We start from the raw sequence: 26,138 nt of genomic DNA, 5'->3' as shown, positions 1-26,138 counted from the left end.
ATTGATTCTACATGAAGTTAAAAGTTAAATAGTAAAATATGTTTATATGATTTGAATGATGCATCTTGGAGATATCAAGGTTTATACTTCCAGTATGCTAATGAGTGTGATGTCATAGGAGGCATTATTAAATATACCAAAAATGTACTGGGGTAGTAAAATATCCTGTATAAAACATAATTATCTTACTCAGGGTTTATAGAAAGGTTATTACGAATTTGTTTCCCCAATCATTGTAATCAGTGTTTTGATCTAAAAATGATGACAAATAAACCCAAATGCCTACTATGACACGTCACACTCATTAGCATACTGGAAGTATAAACCTTGATATCTCCAAGATGCATCACTCAAATCATATAAAAATATTTTACTACTTAACTTGAATTTTCATGTAGAATCAATGCTGAAAACATTGAGCTAAGGGTCATAGGCACTTTAAGAAATATGATGAAGAATTACAGCGTGATGATGTCCCAGGGGGGATACTACCACCCCAACTTGGGTAGGGGTGTGCCGCCAAGACCTCAAAACCCTGACCCTATCCCAGACCTAAAATTTTGATTTTACATACCCTACCCCAGACTAAAACTAAGAATTGTACACCCTATCCCAGACTAAAAGACGGAATATACGGTCTTACAAGCGATTGCAATCAACGTTTTTATTGTTTTTGTGTCGGCAGAAAGCGTAGCCTATTTGCCAGACAAAAATGACCAAATCGTTAACCTATCCCAGACTAAAATGATACCCTATCCCAGACAAAATGTCAAATAATGATACCCTACCCCAGACCCAAAAGCCGAAAAACCATACCCTATAGGGCGGCACATACCCGTATAACAAATATAGGGGAGTACCCCCCCCCCCCCCCCCCCGGGATGATGTCATCACACATCAGAAAATAATCCATTTCACAAATGAGCTCAAAACATAAGAAAAACGTCTTGGAGCTTTTATTATTTTCCATATAGCAACTGTGGTTGGTAAATAGGTAAGACCCCTTGGTAGATAATGGTAGATAGGTAAGAATAAACTGAATTTTTGAACCCTGAAACAAATCTAAAAATGAGTTTGAGTTTAACAATATTGCTTTAATCTTTATTTACATGTAAAAGTCAGTGACAATGTCTTGAATCTCTCTTGAGCTGATGTGTACGATCTACACGTGTACACCAGTTTTACATTCATTTGCATTAACCATTGTTTTTGAATACTACAGAAGGAATTCCTTTGGCTTAAATCCTCATTTACAAGTCTGACAGCTATTCACAAATACCATTACTGTATATTATTAAGTGTGTGAGAGTTCAAAACAAGGGTGTTGCTCAACCTACACATTCTTTACATAAATTTGCTATTCAATCAGGCTAACATTCACGTACGAATGTCAATGGAACTATTATGTAAAGGCACTCGACTATTCAATGCTGAGCATTGTGAGTAAGATAAAACACTTTTCCCAGGGGCGGATCCAGGGGAGGGGTGCAGTGGGTGCGCACCCCTCCCTGGTTCCAATTTGTGCCCCTACTTCAAAGATAACAAATATTGTTTTTTCCTTTTGATTTGCACCCCTCCCTGAACAAAATCCTGGATCCTCCCCTGTTTCCATTCATACAGATAAAATTAATATTTATTAACGAAATTGGGAAAAATCAATTATACTTAATTACAGTGTATGTCATACCTTTAGCATTATCTATTTTCTATCTTCTCCATGATATTTCAAAATACTTCTCAAAACTCTGGTCTCACAGGAGTATTTTGGAGTACTGTACTTGCAGGTTTAGCACAGATCCTACAACTAACTTTAACTTTTATTTGCCAAATTAGTTGAATGTGCCTTTGTCAAATGGTAAAGTAATATCTTAGTGGAGTGCACGCACTAAACCCATGAATATTTAGTACTAATTAGTAGTAATTCATACAGAATCCTTTGTTTCCTATTGTTTGATTATCACTATTTAGTACTAAAAATTAGTATTTGTTTCACGGGTTTAGTGCGAGCACTCTATTAGAGTGCAAAAAAAAAAAAATCTGTGAAATATTAGTAATACTAACTTACACTATTTGATGCTAATTCTATTGTTTTCTTTTGTTTAACTAGCACTATTTCGAACAATAGTTGTAACATTATATGATATTGTGTGACAATGCATCTTTGTTTAACTAGTTACGTTATAGTTAATCACATGATTGTAATCGTATATATATACACATGTACGCCAGATATATATCAGTTCGCGTACTGATCAATACATGTAGTATAGAGTCAAGATAAAACAAATAAATCGAGACATAACCAACCGAAGACTATCACATGGATGTCAGAACCGGGATCAGTTAACTTACTTCGAAGAACCTATTTGTAAAGCCACGTCTTCGAGAGATTACACCCGGGGATTACACAACAATAACACCGAGGTCAATTTTCAAGTCGCCGCCACGCATCATCGTATTCATTAGTATATACATCGTATTGTTCAGCAAATCCAGTACGAGAATGGGAGATCTTTCAGGCTTCGAAGCCCCAAAGATGGATTGGTCGTCTGGACCAGATTTATATAACCGTTTCAAGCGTTTTAAACAGAAATGCGAACTCATGTTTGATGGGCCATTGAAGGGCAAAACTAAAGAGCAAAGGATTAACTACCTACTGTTATGGTCAGGAGACTATGGACTAGATCTATACAACACTTGGACATTGGACGAGGAAGAGCACAAGGACATAAATGGATATTGGAAGAGATTTGAGGATCATGTTAAGCCACAAGCAAACCATATCTTGAACAGATTTAATTTACGTAATGTGAGACAAAACGGCAGACCGCTAGACGTCTTTCTGACAGAAGCACAACTCATCGTACAAAGTTGTGGATTTCCCGTCGAACTACGAGATGAAATGCTGAGAGACACTCTAGTTTTTGGCACTGGCTATGAGACTGTTAGAAAGAAATGCATTGCAGAGGGAAATTCATTGACGTTCCAGAGAGCGAGGGAAATCGCACGAACCGAAGAAGCAACACGTGAACAACTTGTCGCGATGAGCAACGCAAGCCATGAAGTAAATGCTCTAAAGGGTCCACAGCGACAAACGCAAAATCAACGCAAGTATGAACAGTACCCTACGAATAAAGAAACTAAATCGACGACCAAGTCCACGTGTCACCGTTGCGGGAATGAACAGCACACAGCAAACCGGAAATGCCCCGCCAGCGGTGTCGAATGTCATTACTGCCACAGACGAGGACATTTCAGTAAGATGTGTAACAAGCGCAGACAAGTACACGAAATAAACGAGGAACCAAGTCCTGAACACTGTGAAGAAGATTTTAAAAGATTCTTTATGGGATCGCTTGAAGTCGACGGGTTACAGAGTTCAAGTCGCAACAAAGTGATTACAACCGTTAACGTCACAACAAGGCCATTCCACAAGAAAATGACAAGGTTATCATGTAAACTTGATACGGGCGCAGAGACCAATGTTATGTCTAAAACAGACTTCGACAAGATAATCGCTTTACCGAAAGATAAAGTACTCGGGCCACCACATATTCTGACCGCGTATGGTGGACAGGAAATCCGTTGTATCGGTACATGTGAACTGTACGTACACTACAATGGGAATACTACGAAGGTACCCTTTACTGTAACAGATGTACAAGGGCCTGCCATGCTTGGATGCAACACGTGCGAACAACTTGGACTCGTTACAATCAACTGCAGCATTGAAACATTCAACAAGCAAAAAGGAAAGTTGCAAGACAACCGTCCTCTAACCAAAGAGAGACTCATACATGAATACAAAGACCGTTTTGAAGGTATTGGTACCTTTGAAATGAAGCCATACCACATCACCTTGGACCCAAGAGCAGAGCCGGTCGTTCACCCTCCTAGAGCAGTACCTATACATTTACGCGAACGTTTCAAAGCCGAACTTGACAACATGGAGGAACTTGGAGTTATAGAAGCAGTAAATGAGCCTACAGACTGGGTCAACAGTGTAGTCCTGAACGAGACAGTCAACGACAAGGGTGAGATAACAAAGCTAAGAGTGTGCCTGGACCCCAGGGACCTCAACAAATGGGTAAAGCGAGAGCACTACCACTCTAGGACGATAGACGATGTAGTAAGCCAACTACATAATGCTAAATTCTTTAGTATTGTTGATGCCACGAAGGGCTACTGGCATGTGCCTCTTGACAAAGAGAGCTCGCTGCTCACCACGTTTAACACCCCATTCGGCCGGTATCGATTCACGCGAATGCCATTTGGACTAAACGTATCGCAAGACATTTTCCAAAAGGAACTCGACTCATCCCTAGAAGGCCTGCAAGGTGTTACAGGCATCGCTGACGACAACTTCGTGTATGGCAAAACAGAGAAAGAACATGACGACAACTTAGCCAAATTAATGTGCCGCGCAAGAGAGAAGGGCATAAAGTTCAATAAAGACAAAGTGCAAGTCAAATGCAAAGAAGCGAGTTTTTTTGGACACACATGGACACCTGAAGGGATTAAGCCAGATACAAAGAAAATATCAGCCATATTGAACATGCAACCACCGCAAAGCGTCAAGGATTTACAGAGTTTCTTGGGCCTTGTTAATTACTTGACAAGGTACTCCAGCCGTCTAGCGACAATCACAGCACCACTAAGAGAACTGACCAAAGCTGAAACAGCTTTTGTTTGGGATACAGAACAATATAAAGCCTTCCAGGATGTCAAGAAAGAAATCGCATCAGCTCCAATACTCCGGTACTTCGACAAGAATGCTGAGACAACTATTCAAACAGATGCGTCGCAGAAGGGACTAGGCGCAGTCCTCCTACAAAATGGCCAACCAGTATGCTACGCATCGAAAGCACTCACAGATACAGAATCAAACTACAGTAACATTGAGAGAGAGACGCTAGGCGTGGTATGGGGCCTAGAACGATTTCATTATTTTATATATGGGAAGCACTGCAAGATAGAAACTGACCACAAACCTCTTGAGTCAATCTTCAAAAAGAAACTCGCTAGCTGCCCCCCGAGGCTACAACGATTGGTGCTCCGCGCATTGAAGTATGACGTCACAGTTACATACGTTAAAGGAGCTAATGTCCCCATTGCAGACGCCCTCTCGAGAATCACTCCACAAACAGGGCCAACCATTGGAGAACTACCAAGAATAGATGTCCACTGCATCACAAAGACCCTACCTGCCTCGCCTACAAAACTTAAACAGATCAGAGAAGAGACAGCAAGGGATTCTACCATGTCACTTCTCAGAGAAACCGTGTTTAGAGGATGGCCTGATCAGAGAGGTAATTGTCCAGCAGCTCTATTAGACTATTGGAATTTTCGAGAAGAGCTTACTATCGAAGATGGTATCCTCCTTAAGCAAGACCGAATCATCGTCCCACCCAAGCTACGTGCTGACATCTTATGCGCCCTCCACCAAGGCCACCTAGGCATCGAAAAGTGTCTTCTCAGAGCACGATCATGTGTATTCTGGCCTGGAATAACGAAAGATATAACGCAAATAGTTGAACAATGTGAACCATGTCAGAGATATCAAAATAAGAACCAAAGAGAACCAATCTTGCAAGCTGATACACCCAGCCGACCATGGGAAACACTCAGTTCTGACATGTTTGAGTACAAAGGTAAGCACTACCTACTAGTGGCTGACCAATACAGCAAGTTCCCAGTCATATGTTACCTCACAGGTACTACCTCAGCAGCCGTCATCAGCCACCTGAAGAGTATATTCGCAGAGCATGGTATTCCATCACGCCTTATAACTGACAACGGACCGCAGTACAACTGCAGAGAATTCAGTTCGTTTACAGCAACATATGGTATAGATCATGTGACAAGCTCACCTTTGTACCCACAGTCAAACGGTTTTGCTGAGAGAATGGTGCAAACCATAAAAAACATCCTGAAGAAGTGTGACGAGCGAGGTGAGGACCCATACTTGGGGATCCTTTCGTACAGGACAACACCAGTCAACAATAACCTCAAGTCACCAGCAGAACTTCTTAACAGTCGAAAGTTCAAGACCACTTTACCAGCTGCACAAAGAGCATTCCAGACTGGAAATGATAGGGACTAGATCAGAGAGAGTCTACTTGACCGACAAGAACAGCAGAGTAAATACTATAACCGTACCACTGGAAGAGTACAACAACCCTTATATGGTGGGCAACCAGTGCGCATGTATGATCACAGATGGAAGACATGGGAGCCAGCAGTAGTACAGCAACAAGCTAGAGAACCAAGGTCGTACCTTGTGAAAAGGCATGATAATGAAACTGTATATCGCAGAACAAGGTCTGACTTGCGACCGGATACAGCAGTACAAAAGCAAGATACACCACCAAAGCCACCAGCAGATGACCAAGTACCACAAAGTACTAGTGGCATGGACACGCCCTCAAACTACACAACTAGATATGGACGGGTTGTCAAACCAACAACAAAGTTTGACTTGTAGTTCGTTGAGAGGAGGATGTAACATTATATGATATTGTGTGACAATGCATCTTTGTTTAACTAGTTACGTTATAGTTAATCACATGATTGTAATCGTATATATATACACATGCATGCCAGATATATATCAGTTCGCGTACTGATCAATACATGTAGTATAGAGTCAAGATAAAACAAATAAATCGAGACATAACCAACCGAAGACTATCACAATAGTGTTTCACGGATATACTGTTTGCACTCTAGTATAATTATTAATAGACCTCTTTGCCTCTGACGTAATGTTTTCCCATTACAGACCATGTGTCATTCCCTAGAGTATCATTTCTTTGTTTAAGGTTTGCGCTCGGTTGCACATGAGAAGACACATGAATATGGATACAGCTCAAACAAAGAATCTTATTCTCAAGGGAATGACATGTGGTCTGAAATGGGACAACATTACCCCAAGCCGAAGAGGTCTATAGAAATATTATTACAAAAAAATTACATAAACCGGTTGACACCAAAGAAAACAAAAATAACCTCGCAAAAGCTCTTGGGGTAGCCCTGGATTCTTGTCTGATTCAATGCATTAAATAAACTCTCCAAATTTATTATATTGTTTGTCCATATCGATTTCGATAGATCTGATGTGTCTTCCTGGTATCATAGCAAGTCCTAGTATCCTGGGATCTTCTTTATCAACCCCTAAAAAATATGACATCTAATTAAAGTATTTCTGGCCAGGAGAGTCAGATCAAAGGCAGCCCAAATATATTGCTTGGGCTGCCTGTGGTTGGATAGGGAAAACCTGTGCTTGAGGTCTTGAAAATATGGAAAAAGGCAGTCAAGCCGAGGTCAGTTTTTTTTAATTAAGAAAAGTAAAAAAAATAAAAATAAACAAGTAAAAAAAAAAAAATAAATAAATAAATAAAATAAAAATAAAATAAAATAAAATAAAATACAATAAAATAAAATAAAAAATAATAAAATAAAATAAAATAAAATAAAATAAATAAATAAAAATAGAAATAAAAAATAATAAACAGTTAACAATTTTTCCTATCCAAACTGACTTTAAGCCTATAAATAACTTATTTATCTTTTCCTATTTATTTTTCCACTTGTTTTGAAATTTGCTTTGTTTTCTCAATCTTCTATCTCATGTGAGCACTTGGATAATGTTAGCCTTACAGTATGTCAGGATACCAGGCTACAGGCAGAGATAGAAATACTGCATGCTTGCTCCGCAATCAACAGCGAAAAGAAAAAAAAAGAATGCAGGGATATCACTAGTAGGTGGTGTGTATTAGCTAGTGAGTGATTGAGGTGAAGAGATGGGATAAGCAGCGTGTAAAGCTTGACCACTGTGAATATGGGTTTCCTATATTTAGGACTGTTTTCCCTAATTCCCTTTAATTAAGGGATTGTGGGGCTGTGCCCTGACTGTGAGGGCCACAAATTAGATACATTGTAGCTAGTCCTGATGTTATTAGAGTTAGCTGTGCCTTAAACCAGCCCAGAGATTGTTTCAGGCCTTGATATATGAGTTCGCCCTGTCATATCTGATTTTGATCAGCCCAGAGGTTATTACAGGGTTCAATCTATGAGTTAGCTGTGCCCTGACTTAGATAAGCCCATAGGTTGTTTCAGGGTTCTATAGTGAGATATCCATGCCCTGACTTAGATCAGCTCAGATGTTGTTTCAGTGTTCAATCTGTGAGTTAGCTGTGCCCTGACTTTGAACAGCCTGGAGATTGTTTCAAGGTTGGAAAAAATTAATGGTTCAGGGGTTTTCAAGGAGCTGTATATCATTACACTCTAAGACATTTTCCTCCCGATTTCCTTTCCCAAGGGCTTTTCAAAATTTCTTAAAATTTGAATTCCAAAGCATAAAATACACAACATACAAACCTGGCTGTCCAACATACTCCTGGCAGGAACCAAGAATAATATTCATATCTTTATCTGTACATAAAAATGATCCTATCAATGTACGGCCATCAGTTATTTTGATCCGCAGTAGTTTGTTTAACCAGCTTTCTAACTCTTTTCTTTTCTCACTCTTCTCTTGAGTCTAAATGAGGGGGGAAAATAATGATTATTATAGATATTTTTGCTAACTATTTTGCAGGCCTATAATGGTTAGAGAATAAGTAAGTGAATACAGCCTAATAGATAGAGCTGAAAGTAGTATAGGGAATGGGGGTTCCAGCGCAATCTCAACACGGGCAAGACCCGTGTCAAAAATCCACCTACGGACAATCCCCACTCCAAGTGTGGTTGGGGGCAACAGCGCAAATATGTTAGTCTATATATGGAGTGCGAAGAATGTAAAGAGTTTGTTTATGATTTCTGTGTAAAGTGCTTGAAACCCAAGTTTGTACCTACTAAACCAAATAAGTATATTTGTTGTGACAAGAAAATGCAAATAGAAGACGACACGTCAGCACAGTGTTACGAATGTGGTAAGAATATTCGTAATGCCGTACCAAATGCTACCAAAGAGCAATATTACGCCAATGGAGGTCGTAAGAAGACTCCATATAAAAGAATAAGATACTTCAGGGACTGGATGAGTCATATCCAAGGTTATCGACCGGTATATTTAGACGATGAAGTAAGGCAGAAAATCATAAACCACTTAAAAGAGCCAACCCCACAAAGTCTACGGAAAACGCTAAAAAAATTAAAGCTAGGGAAATATTACAAAGCTATTCCCTACCTTTTGTCTGAAATTACCGGTAAGTCTATTCCCGAGGTTTCTGATATGAGCAGAGCCGAGTGGTTATTCTGTCGACTGGATAAGGATATTCCTTATTACCCCAACGTAATCTATGAAATATTTCATGAAATTGACCCTAACCACCCATTGTTAGGATGGATTCCAAGAAGATAGTGTAATTTCAAGACTGTCGTTCGATATGTAGGTGAAACCCCCCTACATTCTTTTCGAAATTGATGTTCAATGAGCGAGTTTTCTTTGGAGCTCCTCTTTTGCCTCCTGGTAGATTTTTTTGCGAGATTCCTCGGAAAGATCTTTCACGATGGTTTTTTTATTACCCGACTTTAGCTCCCCGTATTTCTTTTCCTCCGCGAGGATCAAAGAAAACTCCGTGTCGTCTATGCGGCGGTCCCGCAGAGCCTGAGACACCAAGTCGGCGATGGTGTTAGCCTTTGCTCTTGCCAGGGCTATATGAGTGTCGTGCTTGGATATCTTACCGGACAATTGCTTTATAATGCCTGTTGTAACAGCGGAAACGATACCGCAGACGGCGCCGACGCTAGCCAAAGGAACGCCAACAACTATTCCAGGTCCGGTAAGCGAAGTAGCAACGCCAGTGCCCGTTAACGCCACGGACATGGAGCCGGAAGTTACTGCGACTTTATGTAGTATACTTCGGGCTCTAGCATACTTTTTCCTAACCTCCTCGTAGTGCTTCGTTTGACCCTCTAAGTAAGCGAGGATTAGATTGGCTTTATTCAGACGAAAGTTTTCAGCGTTTAGTTCGTTAGGACCTGTATCCTTAGTGGTAGCGTGATAATTGGGGGCATCTGGGTACAATTGAGGTGCTGATGGTATAACATCCATTATATACTAATGTACGACGCTTTTGGGAATGATATACAGGACCAGCCACATCACGACGACAGGGATTATGCCAACTGGAGAGCATTTAGGAAGATGTTTCCACGTGCAGACCCTAGTAAGTTCGAAAGGAGATCCGATGGGATCTACTATAACGGCTCCAGAATGTACAGCAATGAGGATTTGGAACCAAAGCCTCCTATTCATGAGACCCCACCCCCACCTAATTTTCCAAAGTATTTGATGCCGACGACGGAGAAATATTCGCTTTACGACGACAAAGGTGGAGCGGATGACTTTGCTAAAATGGTTACCTCCTTAGAAATCCCCGTGGGTCCTACGACTTTCAAGACAAAGGTCAGAGACATCTTTAGAGAGACGAAAATAAAGCATAACTCAGGGAAAGAATCCAGAGAATGGTTATCAGCTCCCAACATGCGGTATTGGCCGCAGCAGTTAAACTTTGCTGTCTGGGCTGCTACTAAAGGATGTGGTATAGCCGCAGATATGTTTCATATTCCTTTCCTGCGATTTCATGTTGCTTTTACTATTCGTAGGCTATTGTTTGAGCTAGGAACGTCGCTTCCCAAGGATATTGCTTTTAATGCAATGAATAACAAATACGACAAAGTCGCATGGGAGCGATTAAGGAATGAGTTTAAGCTTGCCAACCCTGATTTTCGTAACAAAGAGGGTGCAGCCCATGGTTTAGGAGAGACTTACACCTATGCTTCGTATGTTGGGGCCAGCATAGAAAGGCCGGGTATGGGGTATCCTAGCTCTTACGAATTCTCGGACTTAGGAGGCAGCGGAACGAAAGGGAATCTGATCTACTTCATAGAAAGCAAAGAGAAATATTCTTGGGCGCCTTTCTTTGCCGCAAAGGGCATTGGACTGAAAAACCTAGCAAGGATTAACCGCAGCATCGAAGCCTTCGTTTACTGCATCCTGGGATCGCAGGTAAAGACCCGCAGTCCCATCGTTGGATCTCAAGGTATTTCACAGGAAACGCAGCAAGAATTCCTAAGGCATTTTGAGACTGCAATAATAGAAAATACCATATCCAAGTCAGTTCAAAGGTATCAATTAGCGCTGCAGGAATCTAGAGCGCGACTGGATTACGCTTTGTCGCCTGGCTGTTGGTTAATGCCAAGTAATTTGGTTATTAACACCGATTCCGTCGTGGGTTACAACAACAAGCTGCAGCGAGCGACTAAAGACATGAAGTTTGGGGCGAACGACGTTAACTCCGACAGGACCAGGGGTATTCCTCATTTCGTAGAGAAACCTAAAAAAGAGGTAGAAAAAGCATCGAAGAAGGTGCATGTAGGAAAACCCCAACCTAAAAGGCAATCGAAGAAGGTTATACCTGAGGAATATGACCATAACTTACTAAAGGCCGGCTTAGCAGCTGCAAGTGTTGGTCTGAGCTATTATATATGGCGATGAACAACCCCTACGTAGCTGGAGTAGATTGTGTCTATACGACTTACACAGGCGAGAAAAAATACACCCAAGCATCTTGGGTTGATGTCACGGGCATGTCCGTGTATTTGAACTACTCCGGAAAGAAGTTGATATTATGCAGCATTTCTTTGGGGGCCGTTAGCAGTGCGAATGTAGGATTTCGTTTCTGTGACGACAATGGAGTATTACAGCCCATGCGCGCGAAGACAAACAACAGGGAGCCTACGCATTTCTCAGTAGAGCCGCCAACGAATAGCTCTGAGAATCTTTCCGTTTGGACTTTCCACATGGTTGCTGATTGCCACGGGAAGGTAAAGCTGCAGATAAGAGTAGATGACACCGGGAGTGTTTGCATAAATAGCATAGAAAATCAAAGGAATACTGTCTATAACCACATGACCATCAGCACTTTGACGGTAATGAGCCTCTAGAAGGGAACTTGTTCCCTGTAATATATGAATCCATACGTGAGGGAAACGCGTTATACCCACCGCTTAGATGAAGAGGGATATGACAACGGCGCTTGGCATGACGTTGGACTGTGGGTTGAGGTTGGGGGCACTGCATTGGTCATTTGCACTATTAGCATTAATGCAAATACGCATGCGAATGTGGGGTTTAGGCTTATCGATGAAAATAATAAGCCCCTACTTCCTTATCGAACTTCAACGAACACCAGGAAAGTTACCCATTTTTCGATGGAGCCACACACAGGGTCCTCTGAAGACCTAACGCCAGTGACTTTTCATATGCTAGCCAATTGTAAATATGCTAAGTTGCAAGTCACTTCTGATGACGGCAAGTTTGGGATAAATCGCATAGGTCGCAGGCCTGCTAATGCAGCCTGGAGTCATAAGCCCATTTCTACCATGAGTGTGTTGCCGTTGGTTCCAAATTACCAGGGCGGTGCTAATACCGTCTTTCATTATCCTCAAAGCAGGGCACCGCCCGATGAGAAGGATAAGATCAAGCCTTCATCTTCTTCAGGAGGACCACCCCAATAGCGACGACCAAGATCCAGATGTTATTCCCTACAAACTTCAACAGTTCGCCGCCGGTCCTAAGTGCCAAGGAAACAACTGAACCCAGCAGCCCAGGAAGACCGGCTGCCATCTTTTTTCCCAAGTCCGTTAGTCCATTGCCTAATTTCTTTACGCCCGCGCCTGTAGCCTTAAGAGCGGATAGGATAACTCCTACTACGCTCGAAATAGCGACGGCGAATGCCAGCGGAAGGCCATACTTCATCAGAAACCTTTTTATTTTTTCCTTGGTAGTAAGCCCCAGCTTCTTTTCCAGGTTTTCCTTTTGCGCCCGTAATTCCGCAAGGCGCACCTCTAGATCTTCTGCTTCCTTTTGAGCTGCTTCCCTTTCTTCCTCGGTACGAGTTTGGTTCTCGATTACTTCTTGCTGCCGCTCTATTTGTCCCTCCAGGTCTTCAATAGCCTGGTCCATTTGTCTGACTTGCTCTTCCATAGTCTTTATTCGTGTAATTAACTGCCGCTGTTCCTCTAGAGAGCCGGATATGGTGGTACGCAAGTTTTTTCCTTCCTCATTGCTTATGTCCAGGTCTTGCAGGACAAGATCGAAGGCTCTTTGGACTTGGTCTCTTTCGCGTCGAGCCTCGTTTCTTTGTTCTATTATTTCCACTATCGTTTGGTCCTTGCTGTCAAGTTGTCTTTTTTGAGCATCAGTAAGTAGTCGGTTTTGCTTCATATATTCTTCCTCCCTTTCATCCAACGTTTCTTGCAACCCCTCAGCGCGTTTTTCTAACGCAACCCTGTCGTTCAAGGCTGCCAACCTTTCTAACGCGCTTCGGGTAGCTAGTTGAAAGCCTTTTAATCTCGAGACGTCACCCCTAACGTTACCCTCCTCATCGAAGAGGTTTTGTGGGGTTGTCCAGCGGTTTTTGTCGGGATATCTCATGTCTTGAACGCTTATGCGGACTTTGTTTCCCCTTTCCGTGAGCTTTACATCATCAGCATCGAAGTTGCTGTAGCGCTGCTCTAGCTCTCGAGTTGCCCACTCTACAGTCTCCCGCGCAGTTGCCCCCTGCTCACCTATGTTTTGAAGCTCTAAGTACTCAGGGATGGGGCTGCCGTGGTTTCTCGATTGCCACATGCGATTCAAGGTGGCCTTGAAGCTTCTCCATCTATCACCATACCTACTTATTAAGGCCATGTCGTAGATGTGAGGTTCGGTATCCGCGCCTTTAGTCCATGCGTCGTATTCATCATCGTTGATATCGACTTGACCTTCTTCAGTAGTGGGATCGAAATCCGTTCCTTCTACTTCCATTATATATGATAAGCTCAAAGTTAAGCCCCAACATATTACCTAAGCAGGTTGGCGGACTGAAAGCAGAACGCACCTTTCACCGGGTTACATTCACACCTTCTAGCGCTAAGCCAGGGGAAACCTTGTACGTAGGCGTGCCTCGACTAACAGATAACCTAGTATTGGTTCCTGGCACCCTGGCGCTAAGGTTTAACCTAGCGGTGCAACCAGATACCGCAGACGCGCGTTACGTCGTCAATAACGTGGGTAGAAACCTTGTTTCCAAGATGCGTGTAAAGTTTGCTGGGGAATCCTTGCTGGACTTAAACAGGTATGATTTGTATACCACGTACAAAGACTTATGGTTGACTGCATTTGACCGCGAGAAAAGGATAGGGCAGGGAATCGCCAGTGAAGCCATACGCAAGGTAAGAAGCGCAACCGACAGCGCCTCGGGAGAAGACGAAATAAAGACGGCTTATGGTACTAAATATGTCGTTCCTTTGGACTTTGAAGTTATTACGAACCACGGTGTATACTACCCAAGGCAGCTAAGCGAACTGCAGTTCGAAGTGACCCTAGCAGACACTACGAACATCCTGCAGGGAAAGGACGTAAGTTCAGCAGCTGTGGATCCTTATTTCATCAAGAACTTGGAGCTGCAGTATGAAACGGTATACAGCGAAGACTTAGCACGTAGCGCTGGCATGGAATACAGCTCCGGGAAGGCTTTCCTTTACGATCACGTCGTGATGTACAAGACCTTTAGCTTCACGAACAACGTCGAAGAGGTCATCAACCAAAGCATTAACCTACCCAGACGCAGCCTTACAGGGATAATGTTGCTGTTCGCAAAGACATACACGGCAGGATTGCGTGACTCTGAGGCGTTCTTTAATCCTAACATCACTAACGTAGGCATTAGCATTAACGGAGTACCTAATAAGGTTTACTCACAAGGGATAAAGCCCGAGGACATGTACCTGGAAGTCGTGCGTAAGTTTGGCGATCAAATTAGTCCAAAGGAATTCTTTAAGGATAAGTACGCGCTGTGGATTGACATGCGCACCACCAACGACGAAGACCTACATGGTCAGGGATTGCGGCTGGTAAATACCCAGGACGGTATTACGTTGGAGATCAAGCGCACCAAACATGCCAGCGACACTACTAAGATCAACGCGTATATCTTCGTCGTGTCAGACGCGCAACTGAGCGTAGAAATGAATCAGCTAAAGAGCGTTGCCTACTAGATATATGACCGATCCACGAAAGCATTCTATAGAGGTACAGTTCGCTATCGTCTCAGATGGATTACAAAAGACAAAAGAAGAAATACTGGAGGAACTCGCAACCACAAGAGAAGACTACCAGAAACTACTGGATGAAATAGGTACGATGGCAGGTTGGCAAACAATCGCAAACGCGCTAATAGCCCTTGGCCTAGGAATCCTTTTGATGCGCCGTTAGTTTAAAATATTCCTTACGTATATGATGCTCCGCGTATTTGAAAACGACAACGTCAAACTGCAATGCCTAGTGCAAGGCGATCAATTGTATTTCAAAGCAAAGGAGGTGGCGCTAACGTTGGGTTATGTAAATTCCCGAAAAGCAACCTCCGACCACGTATCAGAGGAAAACAAGGTAAAACTGGGGTCTATAAAGGGTGTAAGTCTGAGTGACACCCTTAACGCACAGCCAAATGCCGTGTACCTAACAGAGGAAGGTCTGTATGAGCTGGTATTTGGTTCTGAAAAGGTGGAGGCAAAGAAGTTCAGGAAATGGGTAATGGGTGACGTCCTGCCCACGCTAAGGAAGACAGGTAAGTACGAACTGGATAGGCGCTTCGATAGTCCAAATAAGATGAAGTTCAAGATAGAAACTGAGTCCGACTTACATAATCGGGTCGTATACAACGTCCGTAGGTTCTACCCACATGCAATCATAGTCCCCGGCTTAGGAGAACTGCAAGACACCTCAAATAAGCGTATTAAATGCTGGCAGAGGGGTTACCAGGCAGGGCAACCCGATCTGCTGATTCTCAACAGTCATAAAAAATACAATGGGCTGTGTATCGAACTGAAAACGCCCAAAGGTAACGGTGTCTTATCCGAGAAACAAAAGGTAATGCTGGAGAGATTCGAAGAGAATGGTTACCTGACCATCGTAAGCAACGATTACGATATGCTGACCAGGGAGATAGCTGAGTACATGGCTGACGTACGTGTCCCTTGTCCTTGGTGCGTAAAGGCTTTCAAAGGCTCCAACACCTTAAGCACGCACCTTAAAATATTCCATAGGTATAATGATTCTTGAACAAACACACTGGCGCGAATTGCTGCAAGGCGTTGCATACCGAATAAAAAATTACGTCGTGTTCGAAGACATCGACCGTTTAAGGTTAGTCTTGGAACGCGATGGTCAGGAATACAGCCTTTGGGCACCCGACTGCGTTAGATACGTACTGCAAGGTGAAGAATACACGCACCTACGCAGCTATGGCAAGGTTAACGGTCGATGGAAGTTTGACATCGAACGTCGCGCGGAGGAGAATCCACTGTGTGATTAATCCTCTTCATGGGCGGATAAGTACTCAGTTGCTGTGTCCGCCTTCTTTTTTTCAATCATTCGAGTAGCAAAGGTGTATATCAGGGCTCCACCTGTGAATGCTGCGATGTAAGGTAACATGGTATATGAGTTGAATATTGCAAGGCTCTCCCAAATAGGGGGTCTGAAATGTTGACATAAATGTCAAATACAGTATGAAATATGTCCTTCAGACTCCCTGACACACTTACAGCCGTAACAAACGTCAGTCCAATATTCTCTGTTGGTCCATGGAACTCCTTCAGTTCTTTCGAAGGAAGGGAATAACCTTAACAATGCTTTATGTCTATCTATGCATTTCTTTAGGTATTCTTCTTTATGTTCGCATTCGTCTAAGGGACCACTGCAATTCCAACATTCAATGTCTCCCAATCTATATTCCCTCGAAAGGAGTCTATAAGATATCTCGTGCCTCCTTTTATGCGTCTGAAGGCGTTGTATGCTACTGAATATCTTATCGCAGAAACTACATTGGCGGTCGTTAATACATACGCCTCTCTTTAAATGTTCATGTAATCCCTGCGGAAACGACCTACCACAATTCTTACAGGTAATACAAGTACGCCTGTTTACGTGTTGCTGCATCCTTCGCTTGCTGCTAAATCTTTTAAGACAACTTTGACAGTCCATATATCTCATTTATATTTTGACATTTTTGTCAACATTTGAAACCCCTATTTCGAAGCCCGTTGCAAGCCTCTAAGGGATGTTTTTAGTCTTCGTAGAATCGGCGAAGGTCCTCTTAGCCTTGGGGTCCGCGTAACACCAATGTCCAACGAAGGATTCTTCAACGAATACCTTGTTACAATGGCGGCAGGCGTATTCTTTACATGACGTTGTGACTATGTCGGACGATGCAGTAGGCTCCTTAGGGGGGAAAATGCAGTCAGTAGGTATTTCACATGTAATACAGTCCATATATCGAAGGTCTTACAGCCAATCTAAGTGATTGTTTAACTCACTTTGGGTTTCGAATGCTTGTCCACACTCCATACAAACGTAATCCATATATTCATGGGGGATATCGAATAAAGTCCTTAACGGACTCCTTAGCCCAGCCCGCCATAGTCCATAGCGCAGCAAGCCTCTCCGTGCGCTTCAGACCGCACATTTCATCGTACAATTCCTGCACGCGCTCTTTCAGCCGATCGATCTCCTCCCTTTGCATTTCTATGGTGTCTCTTTTATCCTTTGCGTCGGCGGTAATCCTCCTTACTGCTTCCACTGGTTCCATATATTTAAAGGATTTCTACTCTGCCAAACGTTATGTATGCCTGCTGCAGCAACCTTTCATTCGTAAGGCCCTCTAAAGGCGTAGGTACCTCATTCTGACCATGCATCATGCGTAGTTCTGCAATTAGTTCCTCTCTCGTCATGTCCTCCAAAGGCTTCATATATATAATGGAACCAGATCATATGCCCTGTAACGCTTTGATAGTAGGACCCACCGGCTGCGGAAAGACTCAATTCGTCGTGGAGCAGCTATTAGGACCCTTTAGATACCGCTTTGACTACATAGTGCTGCTTTGTCCCACCTACGTGAACAACCGCACCTGGACGGGCATAGGAGTGAAAGATGACGACTTCTTCGTAGATATCTTAGACCCTAACGAGTTATCCAGCCATTTGAAGTTCTGGCATAAGCAATTCCCTAAAGATACGCAGACTTTACTCATACTGGATGACATTGCCTGTGGGGACGACGTAAAAAAGCGCACCTCCGAATTAGTGAAGCTCGCCTTCAGCGGCAGACATGACAATATCAGCGTTTGGTTGCTTTCCCAGCAGCTTACCAGTGTCTCTAAACCCTTCAGGGAAAACATAGGCTCCCTGGTCGTATTTTATACTCCAAGTAAGTCTGACCTGGAAACCATCTTAAGCGACTACGGAGGCGAGATATCCAAGGAACAGTTGCATGAATACATGCGGCATTTAAAGACGCATCAACATTCCAAGATGATCTTTTCTTTGAGGTTTCCTTATGACGTTAATGTATATGGAGATTGAGCAGCTCTTAGATGAAGTCCCCACACAGTTAGACGAAAGTAACCTCAAGGAACAACTCAACATCCTTGTGTCTTCTGGGAAGTGTAAAGAAATGATAGGCAAGGAACTTACCCATGAGCAGGTTAATAAGTTGTCGGAAGAGGAAGTCAAGAAGTTCCATAAGAGGTACGAGGCTGCCCTTGCAAGTAAGACCACGGACGCCGTCGCAGACTCCGCTATCCGACTTGCGACTAAATTGCTTGGACTTGCGCTGCCCATAGACGACGTGGAGCAACTGCGGAAGGACATAAGCGAGGACTATGTCATATCCCAAGAACTTAAGATAACCTGCGGGTGGTTGTCTTTGAAGTGCGGTAAGTTAATGGCAGTCGCCTCTGCGGCACTTCACGTAGCTCAGCACGTCGACTTGAAGGAGGTACTGGTGTCTTGGAAGGACTTCAAAAAGGACAGAGAAGTCGAAAAGGTCTTCCAGGCAGCACTTGCTGAGGTACCTGATCAAGTCGCCCCAAGTACCTAGTCAAGTCGTTGTCAAGTCGCCTCAAGTACTTAGTCAAGTCGTTGTCAAGTCACCTCAAGTACTTAGTCAAGTCGTTGTCAAGTCGTCCTTAAGTCATTGTCAAGTCATGCTTAAGTCGTTGTCAAGTCGTCATCAAGTTACTTGTCAAGTCCTTCAAGTCCTTAGATATAAGATGAGTGGCACCGAAGAACAACCTCAGGAGGAGCAGAAGATTACCAAACCTAAATCTGCAGGTAGAGTTGCCGCTGGAAAGAAGCTAGCGGAGATGAACAGAAAGAATAAAGCCAAAAAAGAAGAAAAGGTGGAGGAAGAGGAATCCTTTTGGAATCCCGGCTACGTCATTGGCGCGTTAGGAGTCGCTATAGCAGCAGGCAGCCTCTACTTACAATGGCGGGCTACGAAGCCAAAAGTAAAGTGGGAGGCCGCAACATATCACACACCTGTAGAGACGAAAAAGAGTAAGGTCCCTGAAATGGAGTAATAACCTTCTCGCTTTGTAATATAATGTCAACCGCGTTGTTGAAAACTGTTGAAGAAGCAGCTATCATTACTTCCATCGTTGCGGGTATTGGTTGGGTAGGTAAGAAAGTGCTCAAAGAAGACTTTACTGAAGACCCAAGCAAGAGCTTCGCTAATTTTGCTAAGATGACCGCTGCCGTTGGCGGGGCTATCATGCTAAAGGATTACCTACGAAAGGAAAAGTACCTGCCTACGACCTAATCTAGAAGCAAACTGTGTTTGCTGAAATATAGATGGCTGTCGTAGCAGGTGGAATTATCGCGGCTCTAGCATTCACTGGAGCTAACTATGGTGGTCAGTATTTGGATAGACTAGTTAGAGGCGATCGCACTGGAGATTCGGTCGCCGAAAAAAAGAGACACGACTTAGCGCTGGAGAAATATCAGCGGGACGTCGCAGCTTGGAATGAAAAAAGACAAGCTTACAGGGATTGGTTGGACAAGAACTACCAAGACAAAATGCAGGCAGACAAGAACTTCGAAAATACAGACTACGCCTTCAAACTTTATGCGCAAACGCATCCCGCAACATCGGTGAAGTCAAAAAAGCCTCAGTTCAAAAATTACTACCAGCTTTCTAAGAAACAAGAAGGCAATGAATTGGTCTTCGTAGGAGTTGCAGGGCTGGTGGGGGGCGTAGCTTTGGCGTATCTAATATAATGATCGTCTTTTTGGAAAGCGATGAAAATAACTTTACTACGTACTTGAATCCTCCCATCCGCGCGGAAAGGGTTCGGTTGGTTAGTTGCTCTTTGTACAATTCTTGGTATAATTTAATTAATGGCTTTGTCATCGGAACTTCCGGCGCCAAACCAAAAATACCAGATTCCCATTACACCCCTATAACACTGACTAAGGAGCTAGCAAAGCACGGATATACTCTTACCACAGGATTACCCCATGAAATGACATTTAAGAAAAATAATGGGAGCGCTAATTTAAAGGGCAGTCCATTGGTAGAACTCCTGGGCCTTACTAGTACCACGATCAATGGTCAACTTGACGTAAAATGGAAAGTCGCATCCTCTTACGAAGTCTATTGCGACTTGGTCAATAGTTACAGCAATGGAGAAAAGTCTTCTCTTATGTCCAAGTTTCTGCCCAAAGGTAATCCATTTGACCCAGTAGAATACACTCCCATTTCTTTAAGCTATGACTTGTCTAATTTGGTAGAAAGCATAAACATCACCATTAAAGTGGACGGAAAGACGGTGGATTTCAACGGGCGAAAGATCAATCTTGTTTTGGAATTCATATAATGGGCCGCGTAGAGGACAAACTCAAAAGGATTTACTATGGGCCTGAAGGCTATTGGAAAGGAGCGTCAGCTATCAAGAAACTCGCGACCGCGGCCAGGGTATCAGAAGAAACGGCTAAGAACTGGCTAAGAAAACAAACCCTCTGGCAGGTTTATCTTCCCGTGCCCAAGTACATTCCCAGGCCCAGCTTTACCGTAAATACCCCCAATGAAGTTCATCAGGCGGATTTGCTTTTCTTACCGCACGATAAGGTGAGAAAAAAGACCTATAGGTACGCTTTGACCGTAGTCGATATCGCAAGCAGATACAAAGACGCTGAACCCATAACCAGCAAGGATTCTGGGGAAGTCGCAGAAGCCCTAGGTAGGATTTATAAGCGCGTCTTGAAATGGCCTAAGCTGCTGCAAGTGGATGCGGGGACGGAGTTCATGGGCGTGGTTACTAAGACCCTGAAAGACCACGACACTAAGATTAGGAGAGCCGAAGCAGAGTACCACAGGGGTCAAAGCATTGTCGAAAGATTCAATAAGACCCTGGCCGAGCGTCTCTTTGGATACCAGTATTGGAAAGAGCTGGAAGATCCATCCAAACGCAACAGAGAATGGACTCAGAGGCTCCCCCAGGTCGTCGCGGCTTTGAACAACGAGGCGGCCAGGGCTACGGGAATGAAACCCAAGGATGCCATAAAAAAGAAACACGTGGAACACAAGTCCTTCGTCAGAAGTTCGAGGGCAGTCTTCCCCCAGGAAAAAAGATTAGGTAATGTCACGGTTCGATATCTCTATGAGCCGGGTGAATTAGAAGGAGGATCCAAAAGAGCTACGGATCCTAATTGGTCTTTGGAAACTTACCAGATCCGAAGTGCGATAGCTAAGAAGGGTCAGCCCATCTTGTATTATCTTCATGATGGTCCCACGCGTGGGTTCGTCAAAGAAGAACTGCTTATCGTGTGATGTCCGAATGCTATCGTATGCACTCCGTCATCACACATCCATCGCTTACCGTCAAATGCAGACAGTGACACCTTCTCCTGCGTGACGTTATGTATCTGATGACCATAGCTGCGCAGGCTGTTCATCTTATGCCGCTGTTCCTTGCGTGTTCGTAATACGTTGAGGTAGGACTCGTGCGTAATGTCCTTCTTAACCACATACTTTTTTACGCCTTTAGCTTTCTTTTCTACGCCGTCTAACTTTAGCACGCTGTACATCTTTGGTTTCAGACCCACGTATTCCACGATGGGTTTTCCTAACATTTCGTCTTTCATCTTCCCAATTACCTTCTTATTCTTCGCAGAGTAAAGGAAGTGCTCCTTCGGGTAACCGCTGGTGTCGTACTCGTCTATGTCGGGGAGGCAGTCTTTGTAAACGTCTTCCGTTTGCACTTCTAGAATTAGGGAGTCGGTGTCTGTGTACAGGAGGCGACAGCGGTCTCCGTACTTTGGCTTAAGCTTATCGTAGTAGAACTCGTACATAAGCAGCTTCGATAGATCCAGCACCGTAAAGCCTGTGTAAACGGGCTTGTTTAGTAAGAGGTTTGCCCTTTTCATGTGAATCACGTAGAAGTTCAGCATTTCTACGTATCTAACGAAGCCTGGCTGTGACACGTATGCTTCTGCTTCCTCTTTGGTGCTGACTATTTTTACGCTTACGCGCTTGCGGATGTTCTCCATTGTCTTTCCGAACACGCTGTTGTTCATCAGTTTGAAGAGGTTTTTCTCGAAGTCATTTTTCGCTGCGGTACGCTTTTGCGTGTTAAAGTCAATGTAGGGGCGCATCCAGGGTTCCTGCGTGAATTTTAGGACTCTGTGGATCTTCTCTACGCGCATTCCGTGTCGCACGTAGAACTGCAGGTTGCGGTAATGTACCACATACTTCTTCTTATCCATCAGGTTCATAGTTAGTTTCCTGTACGGTTTGTAACCAGGGCACATTTGCTTTTGCAGTGGACTTAGCTGCTTAAATGGTATCTCTATCGCTTCTGGTGCTAAGGGGAACTCATTGTGTTCGTCGTGCAGGCGCTCTGGGTACTCCAGATCCACTTCTAAGACGTAACCCTTGTCTTCCTCCTTTCCTACCTGCATGTAGAAGTCTATCGGCTTCACTGGATCCCATTCGAAGTCTCTCACAGGTAGGTACTGTGACATTGCCCAACCATAAAGGTTATTCGCATCCAGGTAGTAAATGTATGTGGTTGGTTTCTCTGGGTCGTGCTCTACTAAGGGGTTGTTTGCGCGGGCGTAACGTCGGCTGGGCCCGCATACGCCGCCACGAATACCGTCTTCCATAAACCGATACATGTCGTACTCCGTTAGGAGATCCAACTGCGCATTTGTCTTCTTTAACAAAGCACTCCAGCTGAGCCCAGGAGCCGTGTAGAAATTAGCGGGATCCAATCCGTAATATTCCATAGCCATCTTTCTGAAGCTTTGGAAAACATCTGCAAGCAGCACTACGTCAGACCTTAGGTAGATGTCGTGGTAGTCCCCCATGTTCTCACAGGAGTACTTTTCCCACACGTCTAACGCATGCTGGTACTCCTCATCCTTTATGCCGGACTCGTTTAGGGTGCTGTAGAATCTCTCTTTGGGTGGTAGGGGTTCTTTGAATCGATCCCAGGAGTCCATGTATTCGTATGGGTAGACTCCTTTCCTTTCCGCGCCGTATTGACTGGAAATGGGAAAGTTGGTGTTATACTTTACGAGGTTTGCTAAGGAGTCCGCCATAAACTGCTGCGAATCTAAGAACTTTAGCTTACCCACAGTTACGGACATGTAGCGCTCTTTGTTGTTGGGTATGCATTTGACGTCGGAGCCGTCTGTTCCTTGTAGTAGCAAATGGGAGTCGTAGCCGCGGAGGTTGTGAAAGAACACCGGAATCTCCATGTCTGGATTTACTTTGAAGTTTATATTGCATTTCCAATGAGCCGCTCCTCTGTATTTACCCGTGATGTGGCAGTGATCCCTAACCTTATCCACATAGAAATCCTCAACAAATGCTTTGTGGCAGTGAATGCAGTGCGTGGAGGGCTTTCCCGGCTTCTCACCTTTCTTAGCATACTTCCCGCATTTAAAATGAGCTTCTCCTAGATACTTTCCATCTTCATCCCACGCTTTCTTGGCTCGTCTTCCAAACTGAAGAAGCGTATGTTGGCAAATGTGGCATTTTTTTGCCTTGTTAAAAGCCTCCTGGTTCTCTTTGGTAAATTCCATCTTCTTTGGACATCTTAATTGTTCTCTAATCTCTCCCTCCTCTTCTCGCAATGCTTCTAGGAACTTATTAGCTGCGTTCTTGCCTCGGTAAATTACAGGAGGGTCGGCCTTACCATCTGATCTGACTACTATGTAACCAAAGGAGCAGATCTCGTGTAATCCCACCTTATTCGTGGCACCACTTTTCTGCTCTTCCTTAGTTATCAACGCTTCAAAGTCTGCATATATCACGTAAGGCACTTGCATCTGCTTTTGATGGTCTGCGTATGAAAGCTCTTTGTTGGTGGGCATCTGGATCCGTTGCGCCACTTCTTCGACTCCGCGGCAGATCTCATCGTGTTTCTTTAGGGCATTTAAGGATGTAAATGACAGCAAGCAGCAGTCGCAGAAGTACTTTTTGCCTTTGTGCTTAGTATGTCTGTAGAATAGTCTGCTAATGTGTTTAACCCATGAGTAGTGTCCGCCGTGGTAGAATAAATGTACGCGCTCTCCTTTACTTTTTGACAGAACTAACGGTACTATCGTCTGCTCTCTGACTCCGTAAACGTTAATTGCTAGATCGTTTATTTCCTCAAATATGGGGATGTCTATCAACTGCATGGGAAATTCCACACCATCCCACTCTAAATCGTCTGTGGGATACTTACTTGTCCTACAGGGATCCTTCTCTGCTGGATACAGTGCAGACCTGATTGCCCACATAAAGCATCGATTGTCTTCATTCTTCACGTTTACAATAGCCTTCTTTCTTTCTACCCACGTTGGTAGCGGTACGTAACTCCCCCCTCGTATGGGTACGTACCTGGCCATACTTATCTCTATTCCTTCAACCTCCTCTACTGTCCAACCCGATCCTTCTTTCGTGTAGTTAGACAGCGACTCCATTATTGCTTCTAAGGCTTCACTGAGTGACCTATCCAGATTCGTGGATTCTAATATCACTAACGACTTTGATCGCAACATTGCTGTCGTCATTACCTCGTCTTTTGACAAACTTACTTCTACCATTATGCTCGCTTTCAGGGCTCCTAATTCTTCTATACCTTTTCGGAGAGTCCTTTTAACCTTCCTTTCTGACTGACGCCAAAACTGTCTAACGTCAATCTCACCGTTACCGGGTATTGACACCGTGCTGAAGTTGCTTTGGGATTCCATCTATATAATAGGAAATATTTTATACCTAATACCAAGCACTTTTTAGGTCGTCGTAGTCGTACTCACAGTCCTGACAATGCCAAAACAATTTAACCTTAGTCTCAAACTTCTTACCACATCCACAATCATAACTGCTCATACACTTCGTCTTCATTTTCAAATGCTTTTTCAAATCCGCTTCTTTCTTAAAAGTTCTCTTACATTCTTCGCACTCCATATATAGACTAACATATTTGCGCTGTTGCCCCCAACCACACTTGGAGTGGGGATTGTCCGTAGGTGGATTTTTGACACGGGTCTTGCCCGTGTTGAGATTGCGCTGGAACCCCCATTCCCTATACTACTGCTGAAGAATGGAAAAAAAACTGGCTTTGAACAGGATTTGAACCAATGACGTTTGCAACTACCTGAGCTATCTAAGACACAGGGGTAGACTACAGGAGAGGTCATTTATATCCTGGGCCAAGCCAGATAATAAAAAGAATATATAATGTTGTATGATGGTTGGTCATTGAACAATCTCTGGCTAGAATTAGAACTTCTCTCGGGTAAAATCTTTGCCTTGCTGGTCATTTTGATCAGTAATGTTCAGCCAAAAACAAGGTATGGCCAAGCTAAGACTGATTTTCATTACTCTTCGCTTATGCAAGATTCTCACTAATTTCAACACTTAATCTCAATAAAATCTTATTATTTGAAAAGGAAGGGTATTGGCATTCTAAATTTTACGTAAAGAGCACGTTGAACTCGCATGATCGAGGAACTCAAGGCACTAGAACTGGCAAAAAGTGAAAAGGTTTTGGATAAATTAGTAGATATTAGCAAAAATAGGGGCCTATAGCCTCCCACGCTGCTTGCTCTCCACAGTTCCTTACGATTATTCAACATAGTAATAAAAAGCTTAAGAGAAAATGAGGCTTAAAATTGTCTTAAATATTTTTACCTCCAAAAGTTGACTTTCGTCCGCCATTTTGAAAATTCTACTAGTATCAGTCCCTCTCGTCTTTCCAAGACCGAAAAGAGCCTGAGATAGTGTTGATGTCCCGGATGATTACATCATGATCTATGA

At 43.5% G+C, this 26,138-nt stretch overlaps 1 protein-coding gene across 1 annotated transcript; it reads right to left on the bottom strand.

Annotated features, from left to right (window-relative positions):
• Nucleotides 1–1,073: 1,073 nt before the first annotated feature.
• Nucleotides 1,074–26,039, bottom strand: LOC148911404 (N-alpha-acetyltransferase 38, NatC auxiliary subunit-like). Its single transcript, XM_089029530.1, has 3 exons — nucleotides 26,013–26,039; nucleotides 8,380–8,542; nucleotides 1,074–7,173 (listed from the first exon to the last, which is right to left on the bottom strand). Exons 1-3 carry the CDS (start codon nucleotides 26,037–26,039, stop codon nucleotides 7,058–7,060), a joined length of 306 nt encoding a protein of 101 aa, XP_088885656.1. The 3' UTR covers nucleotides 1,074–7,057.
• Between the last annotated feature and the right edge of the window lie 99 nt (nucleotides 26,040–26,138).

Source organism: Actinia tenebrosa, unplaced genomic scaffold, assembly GCF_029948245.1.
Source record: "Actinia tenebrosa isolate PJP-AT-01 unplaced genomic scaffold, QUT_ActTen_1.0 PGA_scaffold14__42_contigs__length_11649687, whole genome shotgun sequence".
In the NCBI taxonomy this organism is placed as follows: Eukaryota; Metazoa; Cnidaria; class Anthozoa; order Actiniaria; family Actiniidae; genus Actinia; species Actinia tenebrosa.
The sequence above is the reverse complement of the archived record's forward strand: the minus strand, read 5'-3'. Positions and strand labels throughout refer to the sequence as shown.

What these genes read in the sequence shown, in the direction of transcription:
- LOC148911404 (XM_089029530.1), bottom strand. Translation starts at nt 26,039, where the DNA reads ATGGCGGACGAAAGTCAACTTTTGGAG. An exon ending in ACGAAAGTCAACTTTTGGAG is followed by an intron (nt 8,543 to 26,012) that starts GTAAAAATATTT and finishes CCCCTCATTTAG; the next exon opens with ACTCAAGAGAAGAGTGAGAA. An exon ending in GGAGTATGTTGGACAGCCAG is followed by an intron (nt 7,174 to 8,379) that starts GTTTGTATGTTG and finishes CATATTTTTTAG; the next exon opens with GGGTTGATAAAGAAGATCCC.